The sequence below is a fragment of the Adiantum capillus-veneris genome, chromosome 30 (genome assembly GCF_014529385.1).
Source record: "Adiantum capillus-veneris isolate H3 chromosome 30, ASM1452938v2, whole genome shotgun sequence".
Lineage (NCBI taxonomy): Eukaryota > Viridiplantae > Streptophyta > Polypodiopsida > Polypodiales > Pteridaceae > Adiantum > Adiantum capillus-veneris.
In genome coordinates this window covers 93,779,157-93,798,579 of record NC_140960.1, presented here as the reverse complement: position 1 = coordinate 93,798,579, position 19,423 = coordinate 93,779,157, and the positions used below count along the sequence as shown (strand labels likewise).

General features: G+C 43.1%; 1 protein-coding gene and 1 long non-coding RNA gene across 2 annotated transcripts in view; both read right to left on the bottom strand.

The window, feature by feature from the left end:
* Positions 1 to 1,865: 1,865 nt before the first annotated feature.
* LOC147418424 (phosphoglucan phosphatase DSP4, amyloplastic-like) lies at positions 1,866 to 3,534 on the bottom strand. Its single transcript, XM_086507018.1, has 6 exons — positions 3,463 to 3,534; positions 3,321 to 3,377; positions 3,132 to 3,227; positions 2,607 to 2,667; positions 2,418 to 2,494; positions 1,866 to 2,227 (listed from the first exon to the last, which is right to left on the bottom strand). The coding sequence occupies exons 1-6, from the start codon at positions 3,532 to 3,534 to the stop codon at positions 2,099 to 2,101; spliced, it is 492 nt and encodes a 163-aa protein (XP_086363144.1). The 3' UTR covers positions 1,866 to 2,098.
* A 6,447-nt stretch (positions 3,535 to 9,981) lies between these two features.
* Positions 9,982 to 19,423, bottom strand: part of LOC147418423 (uncharacterized) — a 73,541-nt gene continuing 64,099 nt past the window's right edge. The window contains exon 3 of the long non-coding RNA XR_015187297.1: positions 9,982 to 10,223. This is a non-coding gene — a long non-coding RNA (uncharacterized LOC147418423). The remainder of the gene's footprint in view (positions 10,224 to 19,423) is intronic.

Below are 19,423 nucleotides of genomic sequence, written 5' to 3'. Positions count from 1 at the left end.
GCGGATCTCATCAATCTCCTCCATGGTTAGTAGTTTGACCAGGCGTCGTGCATATCAAGCGGCCAATGTGACCCGAATCTGCTGATGTAGTCTCCGTCGATGCTGTGTAGTCCTCCTTAGCCCATGGGCGCCTAGATCTGCCAAGCTCAATCACTTGATGCCTTTGGTGTGAGGAGAGTATGAGCTCTACTATGGTCGATGCACCTCCCGGTGCACAATGTCCGCTCTACAAAAGAAATCTGTGATCCGTCTCTGAGACCAGCTAACCTCTCCTCTCAACAAGCTCTCTCTGTCTTCGTAACTCCAACAAGAACAATGCCACATATGTGTGTCTTCGTAGTTTCAACAAGAACAATCCCAAACATCTCTAGTCCTCATACCTGATGACTCTGGAAAGTGGTCCAAAACCCTCTCTGAACAAGCAATGGAAGCGACCTCGTATCTCATAGTAAACTAGGCAATGGCATACATAGTGCAACTCTTTCTTAGCCTCCGTATGGCATAGCAAACATGTACCGTATGACATAGGGGACATGTTATGGCCTTTAATGACACTCCGATGTGTGTGACATCTCCACCCGTAGTTGGTGTGAAGATGTGTGTATCTAGCTAATAGCACCATATCCCGTGAGATAAGTGGGTGTCCATGTATCTGGGCCTCACCACAAAACCATCCTCAATGAGCTAGAGAAGATGCTCCCTATAGAAAGCCCAACTTCATGCCCAAGTCCTTTGTCGGTTGAATCCAAGTCATCCTAGTATCCAACTGCGTCATGTCTTGGCGAATGAGTTTGATGATCTTAGACTATGTAAGAGTCAGAGAGGGGGCATCCAATGAGTACTGGAAGGGGGCTAGATTGTCCATGTTGAATCCATGTAGCTCAAACCATGATGTTATCTCTCCATACCAGCATGTTGTGTCTCCTTGCAAAGCTAACTGTCGAGAGAACTCAAGTGCTAAGTGGGCATATCTGTCTCTAGGAAAGTCCCACAAACGGTGTATAAAGGAGACTGGTATGGTAAGCCCCTCAACCACTATGGGGGGGCAGCTAGCTCTACTCAAACAATGTCATGTGGTATTGAAGCCTTGGCTCTAATAACCTGTACGATTATAGATACAAAAGGCTTCTCCATACCTCCCCTTTTATCAGTGCAATTTTTTCTCCATTATGGTGGCCCACAAAAGGCCCCTACAACAATGCAAAAGCCACTAGTGTCAAAAAACCACAGCCTCGGACCGAGGCTCGTAAAACTGGATCTGTGAAGACATCCTCTCCAATCCACCCAATGTTGCATAGGCTCTGGTCAATCTAGTCTCTACTACCCTCCTCAATGAACATACATGCCCAATAAAGATCACTCCCGGATAAGTGTAAGCATATGTATGCTCCACTGTCTCATGACCGTATGTGAATGTCGATGCCGATCTCCTAATCCATTGTGGGGTGGTGTTAAACAACATAACCTTGGTTTTGCCAAGGTTGACAGACAAACCACTATCATGAGCAAACATGTGCAATGCATCCACACATAGAGAGAGAGAGAGAGAGAGAGAGAGAGAAGTATTTTAACGTTGTAGGAAACTATCCCAAGAGACCTTAAAGATCTATCAGACGAGGAGAGTTGACAGAGAGAGATTTTAACATAGGAAGACCTATTCCTCAAGAGAAAAAAGAAACATCTGGTTAAAAAACATAGTTACCCATCCAGTCAGTCATAAAAACCTTGGTCATCTCTTTTTTGAAGGTCAATTTTTAAATTAATGATGAATTACTTCAAGAACTCTTTTCAGATGACATCAATAACTCACCTTAAAATGTTGTGCGAAAGCATTATATAACACTAGCTTGTAAAAACAGGTCGTGTCTATGCAAAGCTGTGATTATGTCTATGTAAAGTTGTGATTATGTTACATTCAAATGACGAGATTTTCATTACCTGTCTAAGAATCAAGACGAGCTTTGGAGGCCACACACCATCATATAATACACACTATTTTCCAATTAAAAGCATTGGCCCCCAACTAAGCCTTATGAATGTTAATAACATAATATGATGGATACACCTATAAATCAATACCTCACTTTTCTTCAAGAGACTAGGTGGAAGATAAAGACAAAATCTTTCGACGAATAATTTGACTCTCTACACCATTGAGGATTGGATTCTCTTGCATTAGCCGTTGTCTCAAGTCCTTCGTCTCAGCATCTTCACACTCTCCAACAACCTGAATATGAAGCCAAGATGGAAATGACACTCATAATTTTGTGCACCATAAACACACTCTTTTAACATTTTATAGAGTCTAGAGATAACCACTAATCAACTGCAGGTCTATGTATGTGACAAGAAAAACAAACAAAGATTACTGTCTCCTTAGCCCAGCATTCTTCATTGAAAGTTATGATAATGGCTACCTCCACAAAATTATTGATGTGGCCGTCCTTGTTTGGTTGTGTCAATGGCTCCTGACGATTCGTTGTCCAGACACCATCTACTATGTACTTGTACTCATATTTGCCAACCTATTTCAGAATGTATCAACTTACAATTTAAAATCTCTGGACGGACGGACTTGATCATTGCATGCTAAAACCAATACGCACCAATAATTTCACGGAACAAAATCCAGTGTTTCTCCTTTGGAACAAATGTCAGAGGAAGCATCTGCACTAACAAAATGCATTTCAACAAACCTCACCAGCATTAAAAGTCTAGGCCTCAAACAGCACAAAATGAGGCATTGGGCATTTACATAGAACCAAAACCAGAGATTAATATAAACCGTTCTAGTGTGTCTCTCCAAGAGAAACGACCAAAACATCAAGAGTACTTACAAAGCACCCTGAGAGGGAGGGAGGGGGGGCGGGGGGGGGGGAGGGGGGGGGAGGGGAGAAAATAATTGTCCTATTTAGGTGGAGAGGTGGTTCATACACATGAGTGCAACAAAGCCTGCACTCCAACAGTCCTTTCGTTGTGGGTTTTCGTATGCACCGTAATTGTGTGAGTGCATACAAAAACCCACAACAAAGGACTGTTGGAGTGCAGGCTTTGTTGCACTCATGTGTATGAACCACCTCTCCACCTAAACATGTGATGTGTCTTTTATATTCAAGGTACAAGCGTTTCACCTGGCCCCAGCCAACATCCAGACCAGATATTTCTACGCTCTGACACCCACCGGCAGGCCACTTGAGGTGGATCGTTTCTCTCGCTCCGCCCGTAAGCTGCAGCCCCCAAAAAACAAAAATCCTTGCTCAGCAAGCTTCATACAAAACATCCACAACTCTTCCAAGGAAACATTCAGCACTAAAACGTACAAGATCACAGGTAGCATTCCTTATTGCTTCCAGCTTTGGAAAGCATGGCCTCACACTCTGGGAAAAAATATGAAATTAAAGAGTCGTTCAATCTTGTGAACCGTTATACAAATTTGCTCCATTAAAAGAAAAAGAGACTTACCAGAAGGATTTCGTTGGCTTCAAGAAGCTCGTAACCACGTAGCCAAAACATATAAGCAAGCTGCACCATCATTCAACCATCAGAAGCTTCCCAGGGAATATGTAATATGTTTCATAACAACATAATCAGAATAACCTATTAAGTCATCATCAGAGAAAAAAAAGCTCATCACAAAAAGGAGATAGGCAGTCTTGTAGGCGATGCAACCTCTGCAGAGGATGCTTTCGGTAAAAGTTTAATTTACTATGGTACAGTAGAGTATAACGCTAACAAGGATGGTTCTTCAAAAAATGGGACCGTAAACGATTCGGCACCCGTATCCCCGCCCCACTCAAACGACAGACAAAAAACAAGACATCCGTGGGATGAACAGCACTGCCAGAGGAGAGAATCAGTTTATATGAAAAGAAGATGGAAGTCGAACTTCTGAGATGGCTAGGAGAAAATCTCTCTCTCTCTCTCTCTCTCTCTCTCTATATATATATATATATATATATATATATATATATATATATATATATATATATATATATATATATATATATATATATATATATATATATATATATATATATATATATATATATATATATATATATATATATATATATATATACTCTGGATCTACCCATCTGGGATATCCTGGGATAGAGGACAGGGAGATAGAAGTTGATGGTCAGATTTGGATGGGATCAGTCATGTATTTGTACATATTCTCAGTTTTAGCTTAGTTTTAGCTTTGTAGACTCAAACATCACTATGATGTTGAGTAGATCTTTTTTTCTGTTTCAGTAGACAAGAGATGTATTACCAGATGTATAGTTTCTTGTCTCATGGGCCATTTTGGCTCTTTCGAGACGTTAATATATCTTTCTTTTCTCTCTCTCTCTCTCTCTCTCTCTCTCTCTCTCTCTCTCTCTCTCTCTCAAGAAAGGGGCTGTATTCTGTGTACATAAGAGACCTCTAGAGATGCACAATGGTCTATCACCCAGAGGAAGTACAAAAGTGGCTAACAAGGTGTGAACTACATACACATCAAGGTGGCATATATGATGAATGTAAACGGAACCACTGTGGGGGTGCATAATTCCATGTGATGTGGCCATGATCTCAACAGAAAGGAACTGGGAAGAAAGACGCATCGACGCTGCTCCGCTGCCCTGGAGGCATAGTTACAGGGGACGGAGGGGACGGACCCTAGGGACGGGGGACACCCATTTCCGTGACGGGGACAAGTCGGGACGGCAGGGGACAGACGGCAAAATGATTGCCCAGTGGGAACGCAGGCAAAACGTCCCGGGGACGGCAGGGAACGGCAGGGGACGGCAGGGGATGGGAGGAGACTTTTTTAAAAATTTGAAAACCTGATCATTTCTAGAGGCTAGTTTCTCTCCAATAGCCATATGTTTGAACTTTGAAGCACCCCAATGGCTATAAAAGCCACCCTTTGGGTCCTCATTTCTCGATGTTTTATTAGCACATTTGCGTCTATATGACTCATGTTCTTTGGTCTATTTAGTGTAAATTTGTGGTCAAAGTGATGCTCTATGTGTGTGGCATGTGTATAGGTCAAAAAATGCCAAATAAACTCTTTTTTTTTTTTTTTGCCGTCCCGACCCCCGTCCTTGTTTCCTGACTTTTGCCGTCCCGTCCCCGTCCCCGTCCCCGTCCCTGTCCCCGTCCCAGTTCCCGACCCCGACCCGCCGTCCCATGTAACTATGCCTGGAGGAGCCTGCTGAAGAATCCCACTGACTACGAAGAGTATGCAGTAGCTCTGTCCAAATGGCTGTCAAAACGGTGGACGTAGGGGAGGACTGGGAGCCCAAAATGTTCTCTCTCTCTCTCTCTCTCTCTCTCTCTCTCTCTCTCTCTCTCTCTGGAGACACAGTGGGGCGGTTGCTCGGAAACAGGCCCCTTGCTTACAAGTGAGAGGGTGGAGCACGGGGCGAGACCTATGGGACCAAACTTAAGATAGCACCTTGGAATTGTAATGGGTCTCTTAGACTTGATGTGGGTGCCTTTGAGGACAGAGACATAGTTTTCTACTCAAAGACTCACCAGGCCCCTGGTCAATTGAAGCCACGTGTGATTGGGTATAATTGGAAGACAACTTGTCATATACAGGGGAGATCTAAGCACAGGGGTAGAGGATCAAAAGGAGTAGCAATCCTATTTAGTTAGTCAATCGGGCATCGATGAGGTCCCGACTGGATCTAGATGCGATTGCTAGCTACATTGCCGATAAATCATGGTCTAAGATCCAAATGAATGTTGAATGTCATGTGATGTCCTGTGATGTCGTGTGATGTGGCTGTTGATTGGTACATGTGCTAGATGTGTGTTTCTAATACATAGGTACTAACAGTCAGTGTTTGCTAAGATGGTTTATGGCCTCTGTCTGTTTTGCATGCGTAATCAAGGGCGATTACAATGCTTTCAAAAGGGGAGTATGTCACAAAGTGATGATGTGGCTGCCACAGAAACCCTAATATGCAGAAACCCTAAATGCTGACAGAAACCCTAACCCTAATTTTGGGCATGACACGTGGCAACAGTACGGACGCCCGCAAATTGCAGCGAAAATTGCGGGGACTGATTTTCTGTGGCAGGTTTGCTTTTCTGACAGATTTTGGATACTGCTTTTTCCTACGCAAAGGATGGGGGGGAGAGAGAGAGAGAGAGAGAGAGAGAGAGAGAGAGAGAGAGAGAGAGAAGCTTTTGCTTTATTTTTTTGATTGGCTCAAGAGAGCTTGTGAGAGAAAGAGCCTTTGCTTTATTTTTAGGCTTTTGATTTTCAGCTTTTGGGGCTTTGCTTTTGGCATCCCTTGTAAACAAATAAATAAGTGTTTTGGGCTCCCACTCTGCAGAGCATCTGGACGCAGAGTCTGAGAGTGAGACCCAACCGCACTCTTGTACTTTGAACTCAGATTAATACAAAAAGAAATACCGAAAGGGGCACCAGTCTTTGGGGCCAATATCTCTAGGCACGGAACTCCGTCGGGCCAGCGTAAATCAATTGTGAACTGTGAACTGTTTTGAAGTGGTTATTTGGTGCTGTCGCGGGAGATTCTTGACTTAGAGTGTCCAAGTCTGTTACATCGGCAACTCTATCGAGCCTAGGAACTATCGCACTATCATGATTGGGCATACATTAGCTTGGTTGTACACATCCATTCTTAAGAAACCGTTGAGTAGATGGGCAAATAGAGGTTATACGAGCAGCAAGACAGGCAAGATTCAAGAGGGGTTTCTCTACACTTGATCAAGTTTTGACACTCAGAGCCATTACCGAGGAAGGCAGATCACACGGCACGCGGATCTATTGTAGTTTATAGATTTTTGCGAAGCATCTGACACAGTGCCAGAGCTAGATTGATGCGCAGATTACAAGAGATGGGGATACCCACAAAGTTGAATTGAGGGATCATGGCTTTATGTAGGTCAGTAGTGGGGCATGTAGGCACTATAGAGGGGCTTTATGCAGGCCGGTAGTGGAGCATATACGCACTTTAGAGGGGATATTTGCTTTGGTTCACTCCACTATCGGGGTGAAACTCAACTGCCCGCTATATCCTACACTATTTGGTGTGTATATGGATGATGTCTCAAACTACATTAAAAGCAATGGTGATAGAGGAGCACAGTTAGCAAGGCCATGGATCCCATTATTGTTATATGCTAATGATATTGTGTGCGTTAAGGTCCATCTGTCATGAAAATTAATTTCTAACCTTCTAAAAGTATTTTCCATCTTAAATTGGGCACTTAAGTCCAAAGAAAATAAAAGAGAAAAAATGAAGTTTATTTAAGTACTTATGGACCGGCTCGATCAAAGGCTTGGGACCAAAAGGAGACAAGTCCATAAAAGTGCAAGGGTAAGGACAAAGAAGATAACTTTGAGCAATTGTAGGAGTCTAAAAAAAATAGAATGTAGCTATGCTAAGTTCAAGTCATTAAAATAACTCTTTAGACTCCAAGTATGAAGTCTAGGAAGCCTTAAGATAAATTTCTAACTTTCCACAAATAGTCTAAATTTAGCCGGTAAATTTAGTAGGTTTTGGAAGTAGCTTGGTGGCACCTTCAAAGCGATGTGCTAAGGTTTCGCATAGAAGGTGAAGTTTTAAAGCCCAAGGGTGAAGTCCTAAATTTAGCACGTAGACTCTAGCCCGCGTCCGCTTCATAAAGCCTTCAAGGTTTGTGCAAAGGTCTTACACCCGAGCTAATTAAATTGAAGTATGCTAAGCTATGCTAAGAGCTTTCCCTCGAGTAAGCGTATACTTTATACCACTGTAACAGGGAACGGGGGGAACACAGCCCAAACGTTCCGAAACGGCGTTCCGGACGAGTCCCGTTCCCGAAACGGAGATGGGAACGGAACGCCGTTCCGGAACGGGCTGTAACTGAATGGGCGGAACATGAGGGCGGAACGGCGAAACGCGGGGTGGAACGAGCAAAAGTAGGCATTTGGGGAAAAAAAAGTAGGCTTTTGGGAGCAAATTTGGGGCTGTTTGGGGAACATATTTGGTGCAGTTTGAGAGCAGGTTAGGGGCTGTTTAGGAGTTTATTTGGGACTAAGTTGAATGGAGGTAATTCAATTCTTACTTTAGGTGGACCGTTCCAGCCCCGTTCCCGTCTGTTCTGGACCGTTGCCGTTCTCGTTCCCCGTTCCCGTTCCGGGTAACTATGCTTTATACCAATTCTCTTGCTTGAAAAATACTTCTTTCACCCTCATCTACCTCTTACCCCGCAGTTCTTTCTCCGTGCTAGGGTGTTTAGGGCTTGGTAAGGAGGGTTACATCATGGGATCTTGAAGAACACCGTCTTCTTGGTTTGATGAAAACTCCGCAAGAGCATAAGTTATATTGTAATCGAAGCTCTCTTTGAGAGAGAATTATAATACAAAGACCTTTTGGAGGGGGGTCTGGCTCCAAGAAAATCCGTTCCTCATCAAATTGTCAATCTTCATTGTGGTATTATGTGCATGATTTTAGTGTTTTGATGTGTAATTGTGTAAAGACATCACCTCGGCACAACCTAAGGTCTCCTCTTAAGTCTCTCTCTCTTAAGGAAAACTCTCCTCTTTCATAAGTTAAAATCCTGCTTAATTTGTAGTATTAGATTTTATGACATTGGTATCAAAACTTAGCTTTCTATTTTCTTGTCTAGAAGAGAGGTCCTTGAGTAATCTATGAAAGGTTGGAGTTATTCATTGCAATAGGGTAAGTGAGACTAAGCTTTATTATCTCGGTTAGCATGCCTGTTTATATGCTATATGAGACACCGTCGGGAACTATGATCTTAATAATGGAGCCTTTTGGGACTTGCGTACATCTTAACCATTAATCAATGTCAGAGAATCTAATACTACTTTAGATTTAGCGGAATTGATCAATGTCAATCTGATACCATTGCACTTTCAAACCTCAATGTGAATCTTCTCACGCTGTGTCCCATAGGATGAGAGTCCCTATGTCACGACCTTGCTATCAATGATAACATGGCCATTGCGGTATCTTCCATGCTTCACGTGCTTTAAGCACCCTAGGCATGCATGCCCATCTTTATTCTACTTATATTGGTGTGAGGTCCTCATCTAGGTAGATGGGTGGCCCATGAGTTCTCATAGGATCACCCTCTTTCTAATGAAAGAGGTCCTTGCCTCTCCAGAGGAGAATTGGAGGATGAGAACCCTCTCTCTTGTTAGGTCTTTGCCGGTTCTCTAGAGTCCAAACCTTGTTGAAAGGGGGTGGTTCTTCTTCTTTGTACCCAAGCTTGGTATATAGTTCTCTATCATCCATGTCAGGTGTGGAGTCTATGTTGAGTCGGTCGGCATGTCGCATCTTCTCCTCCTCAAGGGTAGTGTCTATGAGAAGGGATTTGTTTCTTTGGTGGTCTCCATCTTGTTCTCGATACTCTCAAAGTTTGTTTTTGTAAGATCTTCGTTGATGGCTTCTTTGTTCGTCTTCGCAATCTCCCCTTCTTCACATGATGGGCGGTCCCGGAAAAACACGATCTCCGCCTTGTGTATGTTCTATCTCTTCCTTCATTGTGTCTCTCTTCTTATTCCATTCCTCTCTATCTTGCATCCACTCTTTGTGCAAGTTCGCTTTCTCCTTCCTCCCTTCCTTTATCTCCATCCTCCATTCTTTCATCTCCTTTCGAATATGGAGATCTATTTGTTGGTGGTTGCGATTAGGGAGAGTTTGCTTGCCACAAGAGAAGCCACTTTGCTTGTCATGGAGGCCATGGAGAGAGAGAGAGAGAGAGAGATGTGCTTGACAAGCTGGCTCCTTGCCGTTGCTCAAGGCTGCCCCTCTACTTCAAGCTTCCCCCTTGCTTATCATTAAGTCAGCTCCCCTTAGTACTTCACATAATTTCATTACGACATTCCATCATATGGTTGAGCCTTTCACAAAACAGGGGCGATGCCAGAGAATCTAATACTATTCTAGATTTAGCGGAATTTTAACTTATGAAAAGGGAGAGGTTTTCTTAGAAGAGAGAGATTAAAGAGGAGACCTTAGGTTGTACCGACGGGCTGATTTCTTTACACAATAACACATCAAATCGCTGAAACCATGCACATAATTTAAAGAGATTGACAACTTGATGAGGACCGGATTTGCTTGGAGTCGATCCCCCCTCATTCTCCCTCAAAGAAAGGTTTGATTACAATACAACTTGTGCTCTTGCGGAGCTTTCCTCGAACCCAAAAGATAGTGTTCTTCAAGTGTCCATGGTGTAACCCTCCTTCCCAAGCCCTACACATCCAGCAAGGAGAAGAACTGCGGGGTAAGAGGTAAATGAAGGTAAAAGAAGTATTTTTCAAGCAAGAAAATTCCCTGTACGCTTACTCAAGGGCAATCTCTAGCATGGCTTAGCATAATAGAATAGTAGAGATGAAGAAGAAGAAGCTTTCGTTTGTTTGGATTTGCATCCATAGCAAGTGCTTCAGCATAAAAACCATCTCTTGTGTGAGGGAGAAAGAAAGCTTACTTTTTTTTCACTCGAGAGAATGAGAATGAGAATGAAAAAAAAAAAGAGAGATAGGAGAACTCAACGAGTCCTTCCTTTTTGTATTCTTGCAAACTTGCTAAGAGTATTGAATTGGAATGCTTACCACATGCACCGATAAGAAGTGAATACTCTAAAATGCAATTCATGTATGCTCAAACACTTGTCCCCATTTGCCAAAGAGTCTTCAAATGGAATACTTATTGTTTGGACCAATGAGAATTAAAGATTCAAAAGTGCAACTTTATGCATGAGCAAGACTTCTATTCTCCTTACCGTTTTAATTTTTGCACAACTCATCCCCTCTTTCTTTTGACTTTAAATTGGCAAGGGAACATTCCCACACACATACTTATACACTTGCTAACTTCCCAAAAAGTAAGTCCAAGCACTTTGAATATGTGGCATGGCACTTAGTAAAGAGGGACTAGATTCAACTTACAAAAAATGGTGAGGTTGATATATCCTTAGGCTGTTAATTTTTCAAATCATTAATTAAAAACCATAAACTTACCCTTCAACTTAATTACCTGGAGTCCAAGACCTTTGCACAAATCTTAGAGGCTATATGAAACGGACCCGGACTACAGCCTACCTGCTAATTTAGGATCTGTTAAATTAGAATGCACTTTGGTAAAAATGGGCTTTGAAACTTCACCTTCTATGCGAAACCTTGGCACAATGCTTTGGAGGTGCCCTCAAACTACTCTTAAGACCTGCTAAATTTAGACCGGCTACAGTTAGACAACTTGTGGCAAGTTAGAAATTTATCCTAAGCATTTCCATACTTCACTCTTGGAGTCTAGAGAGTTGTTTTAATGACTTGAACTTAGCATAGATACTTTCTATTTTTTTTAGCCTCATATAATTGCTCAGCGCCATCTTTGTCTTGTATCTTTAATCAAGGCTTTTGAAGATATATTCATGCTTCCTTGACCTTTACCTATGACAGAGATAACTAAATAGCAATTACCCTTGCCCTTTCATGGCCTTCTCTCTTTTTGGTCCCAAGCCTTTCACCAAGCCAGTTCATAAGCACTTAAATCAACTTCACTTCTTCTCTATTATTTCCCTGGACTTAAGTGGCTAATTAAGATGTAAAATACTTTTAGAAGGTTACTTCCTAATTTTCATGACATTACCTCTTCCTTGAAGTCATAGTCGTCCTCAACTATGAAGTAGGGAAAATACAATCATAGCTAGTCCTATTACAAACATGTTTTTACTTAACCCTAATCATCTTTCATAGTAGATTGACAAGGTCTACTAGATGCTTGAGAGACTAAGCTGCCGCAAGCTTGATTCATGGTATACATAAACGTAAAACTTATAAACATTTAAAAGAAGTCTTAGGGTCGAAACAAGACGAAATTCTTCATAAAACATACTAAAGGCTACAAAGGTAAAAACAAACTTTCACCTAAAGAGGTTGAGCGTTATTGCAAAGATCACAAGTGCTTCAAATAACGAGAGCAAGGACATGTTTCTCGGGAGAGTCCTAAGAGAAGTAAACGTAATGACCCTCCTAGAGCTACCATGATGGGAGCTCTAGAAGAGGAAGGCCATTGCAGAGGAGCACCAGTCTCTTATGCTTGGGGAAAAATATGAGAGCATGATGCTTTGATACTTTTTGGTCCTAGCTCCACCCACTAATTTATCTCTGTTGAGCTAGCAAATAATCTAGCAATCCATGACTTTGAGATGGGGGATGTGGTAAAAGCAGATGGAGCTCTAAGAGGCTACAAAGGTAAAAACAAACTTTCACCTGAAGAGGTTAAGCGTTATCTTAAAGATCACAAGTGCTTCAAATGTGGGGAGCAATGACACGTTTCTCGGGCGAGTCCTAAGAGAGAATAAACATAATGACCGTCCTAGAGCTACCATGGTGGAAGCTCTAGAAGAGGAAGGCCATTGCAAAGGAGCACCACTCTCTTATGCTTGGGAAAAAGTACGAGAGCATGATGCTTTCATACTTTTTGATCCTGGCTCACCCACAACTTTATCTTTGTTGAGCTAGCTACTAAGCTAGCAATCCATGACTTTGAGATGTGGGATGTGGTGAAAGCAAATGGAGCTCTAAGAGGGCAAGAGGCCTCAGTCACTCCGTTGATTGGGAAGCTAAGCCTCCATGTGCAATGCTATGTTGACAAAGAAGATTTCTTCATCTCCCCACTCAAGCATGAAGATGTTATCTTGGGGCACCATGGTTTGATCGCATGGCTCCCACTATAAAGTTTCCTAAAAAAAATGTCATCCTCCTATAGAGCTAAGGATGTGACACTTCATGTAAATGGTACGGGTAGCACCATACCACTTATACAAACTCAAGCTTTAGACAAAGTAATGAAGAGCTCTATTTCTTGTTACATGGTTTTTGTCAAAGAGTCTAAGGAAGATGCACATGTGCATAATGAAACTGAAGAGGAGTCAGAATTCTCTAGTTCCCTAAATGAGCTTCAAGGTATATTTACGAATGACATTCCTAGGGAGTTACCTCCCAAAAGAGCACAAGATGATCATTCCATAGAACTTCTACCTGGTAGTTCACCTCCTAATAAGCCTCCTTAGCGGGTCTCACCCGCTCAACAAGAGGAGATTATAAGGCAAGTGAGCGAGCTTGTAGAAAAAGGGATTGCCAAACCTAGTTCATTTCCATTTTATTCACCATTTCTCCTAGTGCAAAAGAAAGATGGTACTTATAGAATGTGTGTGGACTATCAAGCACTTAATCGGATAATCATAAAGAATAGATTCCTTGTCCCAAGGATAGAAGATCTATTCAATAAGCTACAAGGATCTACCTACTTTAGTAGAATAGATCTAAAAGTAACTATCATCAGATAAGGATAGTGCCTAAAGACATTTAGGAGACGGCCTTTCCAACAACTTTTGGCCTATATGAATTCTTGATATTTCCTTTTAATCTATTAAAGCACACCATATGGCAATCCCCTTTATCTTGCAGATCTTTAAGTATTATGGCTTACCAACATTTATAGTATCCGACAAAAATCCAAGAATGACTAGCAAGTTTTGTAAGGGTTTCTTTGAAAATTTGGGTACTAAATTGAATTTCTCTTTTGGCTTATCACCCACAAACAGATGGCCATAGTGAGACAGCAAAGTCAACCATCATGGATTTACTCAAACCTATGTTACGGAAGTAGATCAAAGAGATCAATCGGAAAAGTATTTACCCCTAGTAGAGTATGTGTACAATAACACTGTACATACTTCTACAAGAAAGGTACCCTTTGAGATAATTCAAGGAAGAACCAAGCTCCCATTGATAGTCAAGACACTTGAGAAGATATTTTCTCTTGATAAGTATAGTAGAGACCTTAAAGAATCGTTTAAGAAGATTAAGGAAACTATATCCATCACGCAATATAAGAGCCAACTTATCAAGCACATCTCTCTCTCTCTCTCTCTCTCTCTCTCTCTCTCTCTCTCTCTCTCTCTCTCTCTCTCTCTCTCTCTCTCTCTTCATGGCCTCCATGACGAGCAAAGCGGCTTCTCCTGTGGCAAGCAATATCTCCACAATTGCAGCCACCAACAAACGGCTCTCCACATTGGAAAGGAGATGAAAGAATGGAGAAAGGAGATAGAGGAATAAAAAGGAAAAAGAAAGCGAACTTGCTCAAAGAGTGGATGCAAGATAGAGAGGAATGGACTAAGTAGAGAAAAAATAAAGGAAGAGATAGACATACACAAGGCGGAGATCGCCTCTCTCCGAGATCGTACATCATGTGAAGATAGAGAGATTGCCAAGACAAACAAAGAAGCCATCAAAGAAGAGCTTACAAAAGCAATCACCGAGAGTATCGAGGGCAAGATGGAGGTCACCAAAGAAGGATGGGTGGAGGTAGTGAAGCGGAGCATCAAGAAAGAGGTCAAGGAGGAGGCTAAAGTGGGTGCCAAGAAGAACAGATCTCTTCTTATACACACTACCCTTGAGGAGGAGGAGATGCGACATGCCTTCCGACTCAAAATAGACTCCACACTCAACATGGATCCCGACCCAACCACACCCATTGAGGACCCATAAGCACGGCATGATTATGTAGAGAGGTTGTATGAGGCCCCTTGGCAGCCTCTCATCTTAGAGCCACTCGAGCCGCGACCTACCATCTCCACGTTCTTCACCACAGATATAGTAACACGATCAATACGCCGACTACAACACTGCATATCTATTGACCACACACCATTACAGAGTGAGCACCTCATTTACATAGCCGACAACATAGCCCCGTTGATTAGACACATCTTTAACAGGGCTATGGCAGAGGGCTTCCCAGAGGAGTGGACTAGACACACTACTGTGTCTATCCACAAGTCGGCAACACCCTAGACCCAATGAATTACAGGACCATCATGATCGGCCACACCATGGGCAAACTCTACGGAGCAGTACTTGAGGCAGAGCTCAGCTCCTATGCAGAGAGGGAGGGACTCAAAGCCCCTGGCCAGGTAGGTTTCAAAGAGCCTTCTCTACTACAGATAACATCTTCGTTCTACGCTACCTCGTCATTGATGGGGTAAAAGCACAGAAGAAGAGACTACATTGTTGCTTTGTGGACTTCCGCAAGGCATTTGATACAGTTCCATGTGAGAGACTCTTTCAACACCTCCAAAGCTTAATTGTACCTTTACAGATGACCAAGGCTATATATGCTTTATATGAGCAAGAGGCAATGAGAGCATAGTTACCCGGAACACGGAACGGGAACGGCGATGGGATCCCTGCGGAACGGGGGAACGGCTAGGGGTCCAGAACGGGAACGGCGCGGAACGGGAGGTATAAAAAACACCCAAATAGTGCATTTTTAGCTCTTTGTGTTTAAATACAAGGAGTATTAGAGTGCTTTGACTCTAATACTCACAAAAAACTCGTTTTGAAGACCATTCAACCTTGCTATGACTAGATGATGATGATGAGAGAGAGAGAGAGAGAGAGAGAGAGAGAGAGAGAGAGAGAGGGAGGGAGAGGGAGAGATTTGAGAGAGTGGGAGGGAGAGGAAGAGAGCTTGAAGGCGTGAAGCCTTGAGCCTTGAGAGAGTGAGTCTTGAGAGGGAGAGATCTTGAGAGTGTGAGAGGGAGAGAGCTTGAGCCTTGAGGATTAGCTTGTGGAGAGAAAGGGGGAGGGGGGTGCATTTTATGAGTCCTTGAGGCCTTGCACACTTCAAAACAAAGCCCAAACATTTACTTCAATTTTTTCAATTTTTGCCAAATTTGTTTGTAGCCGTTGGCCGTTCCAGGGGCGTTCCGGAACGTTCCAGAACGGCCGTTCCGGTTTGCACTGGCCACCCGGAATGTCAAACGTTCCGGGACGTCTCGGAACGTTCACGAAGGGAACTGCCCCCCGGAACGCCGGAACGGGGGCTAGGGGGCGTTCCCGCGCTGCCTCGGAGGCTAATCAAAACCTTTACTAGCACCATTGGTGTGAAGCAAGGATGTCCACTCTCCCCGATTCTTCAGGATCTACATTGATGAGATCTCAGATTACATACTACAAGCCAGTGGCGAGGGTGCAAACCCTTGGAGGTACCCCAGTACATATCATACTTTATGATGACGTCATTGTTTTGATCTCTAAGTCACAGCAGGACTTACAGCGACACCTCAAGGCTCTTGATGACTTTTGTACACAGAGAGGGCTGACAATGAACCTTGGGAAAACCAAGGTCATGATTCTTCCTACTTCCGGGGCAATCCAATGGGGCAGTCTTTATGATTGTAGGTGGAGAGGTAGGGGTAGTGGAGTCTGATGAATACTTGGGAATCACCTTTGCCAACCCAGAGGCGCTTCACCATGGCAAAGGCGGCTACGGACACAGACTCATCAAAGGCTATGCGGCTTTGGCCATGCTAGAGAGGAAAATGTATGTTGCAACAGTATGGGCTCCTAGACTATCAGCCACCTCATGGACACAGATTGAGAGACCATAGATATGTATGATATCGTGCTTGTTCTGCAACCAAGCCCTCGATACCACATGACATTATTCGAGCAGAGTTAGCTACTCCACCCACACTAGTCGAGGCTATTTTTCAACAATTTGCATCAATCAAAGGGTAAGAGAGATGCCATCAGATAGACTCACATGCAAAGCCTTCAAGGCCTCTAGATAGATTTTAGAGTTAGGTGAGTAGGATTCTTGGTACTTGCAAGTGAGAGAGTAGTTTGGAGCACATGGACTAGGCATGGATAGATTACACCCTTCCAGTACTACCTTAACTCACCCTTCATCGAGCTCTCACACATTCAAAGGAACACAATACTCAAACAGGATCTATGGCAGCTCTACATCAGAGAGACATGACTCACACCTAGACAGCCTCTTCCCTCGAAGATGCCATATAACAATCAGCACTTCTTGATCATGCTAGACAAGGGGTTCGTCCAAAGACCACGTTGCATGGACATATACATGCCACATAGCTCACAAGTGGCGATTGGTCAGATTTGCGTATCATCACACTAGCTAGAGTCTAGAGATAGAGATAGGAAGAGCCAGTCATACCCCCGAGCTAAGAGGTTGTGCTAGCTTTGCACAGAGAGGGTGATTGAGGATGAGGAACACTAAGTCTACAGATATAGAGCATTTGAGTATTAGAGAGAGATACGAGGCTCTTTTCCCAAGACAGCCCGCCGTACGACAAACCATGAAGTCTGAAGATCGGCACCAATTGGACGTTTCTAGAGGAGATACATAGACAGAGAGACATTGTTGGCACCTGTAGCGGCAACAGAGTGGCACACAGTCACAACTTACAGACTTCTCCCAGAGGACCATAACCTTACTACCACCCGTCACACTAACACACAAAGAGGTCACCCTATAGTAAGTTGGGATGCTCAGACTCCAGAGCTAGGAGACGTCCCCGAGCTCTAGGATACAAAGCTCCGAGACTCCATCGCATACAGATCCAGGAGATCCAAGCTTGCCACCAAAAGGCAACCCAAGAGAGATTTGCTCAAATGCTAGCAGACCCAGCCGCAATCATACGTGCAACCCTTACGCCACACCCACCCATGTACCAGATCTTACATCCCTAAATTGACATAGAATGAAGCTAGTCAGCTTAATACACTTCATGATTGTACTTCTCTGAGCATATAGATGTACACCCATACCCCCTAGAGGAAGAGCTTTTACACACCGCCCCCCCTAACCATGTATCCTTGCCTCCCATAAATCATCCAATCCTCCCCTACCACATCACCACATTTTGTTACTTTGAACTTTTCCCCATAGATGGAGGGCACGGACATGTATATTTGATTTATCTCATAGGCTGACTTCCACCTCTAATATAAGGAAATCTCTCTCTCTCTCTCTCTCTCTCTCTCTCTCTCTCTCTCTCTCTCTCTCTCTCTCTCTCTCTCTCTCTCTCTCTCTCTCTCTCTCTCTCTCTATATATATATATATATATATATATATATATATATATATATATATATATATATATATATATATATATATATATATGAAAAGGGACTGTATTCTGTGTACGTAACAGACCTCTAGAGATGCACAATGGCCTATCACCCAGAGAGAGTACAAAAGTGGCTAACAAGGTGTGACCTATATAAACATCGAGGCGGCCTCTAAATGTGGGGGTTCATAATTTCATGTGATGTGGCCATGATCTCGACGGAAAAGAACTGACGATCTTGCCCATCTATGAAGAAATACGCATGGACACTGCTCCGCTGCCCTTGAGGAGCCAATTGAAGAGTCCCACCGACTCCCAAGAATATGCAACAGCTTTGTCCAAATGGTTGTCAAAACGGTGGAGAAAGAGGAGGACTGAGAGCCCTGAATGTGGCATAGCGAGCCTTCCACATGGTCCAGGGACCAAAGCATGATGTTGTATATCATGATGAAAACAGTCTCTCAGTGGCAAAAATCCAACTCATGACCTGCATCTAGTATCATTTGTAGAGTGCCTGCTCTATATCCTAAGGAAGTAAGTAGGAAGACCGAATCTGTCGGCAAGCCTTGAAAAAAGGTGTGTAGTGATTGCCGACCAAGTGCCTACATATAATCCAGCATATACTATCATCCACAGGGGAAAAAAATATCTTGTGGCTGATCCGTAGGGCTCAGATGCAAGACACAAATTGTCGCTGAAAAACTAGGAGGATGTGTTGATCCTGTCATGCCTCTGACAGGCGTGGCCATTGAGGTGGATGCCGGATTTGTAAAAGAAGCCTCCCTCCAAGGGAGACTATGTACTCAAAAAAGGATAGAGGGGCTTCATCATCGCTCAATGAAGGCCAGCAGCGCTGTCGGGGGATTTGTGTTTGAAAGGTGATCCGGGAAGGCACGGCGCCTCTGGCTGTGATAGGTGCGAGGAAGAGAGTTGCAGCAGACACGATTAATGACGACAGAGCTTAAAACAGACAGTTTCATCTAGATTCTGAAGACTGATAACTCAAATCAAATAATCAACAGTATCCCTGCTTAATCAAATATTAATGGAGGAGTTTAAGCTCCTTACAAGGTTTAAACTGCCTTAATCCAAGTGTTAATTAAGGAAATCAAGCTTCAATAATGATGATAATGTCTGGTCCATGAAACAATACCAAATAAGCTCTTTTGCCTTAATTGTTATGCCAAAAACTGCCTTGATCTGCTTCGTTTTCTTTCTGTTGCTTCAAGGTTGTGAGACAGTTGAATTTCTTCCCGCTATGGCTATGGGAGCTTGGGTTTAGAGCTTAGGATTATGATGGCTTGGAGATTCGAGGATAGTTTGCTTAAACGGATTATGGAAGCTTCTTAAGCGGATTAGGCAAGCTTGGGCTTATGATGGATAATGAGTGTCAAGGATTATTGGCTTAGAGAGCTTAGGCTTATCATGGCTAAATGTGATCCGAGTAGATTTGGCTTAGAGAGCTTATGGAAGCTTGGCTTAGAGCTTAAGATTGATGGCTAAT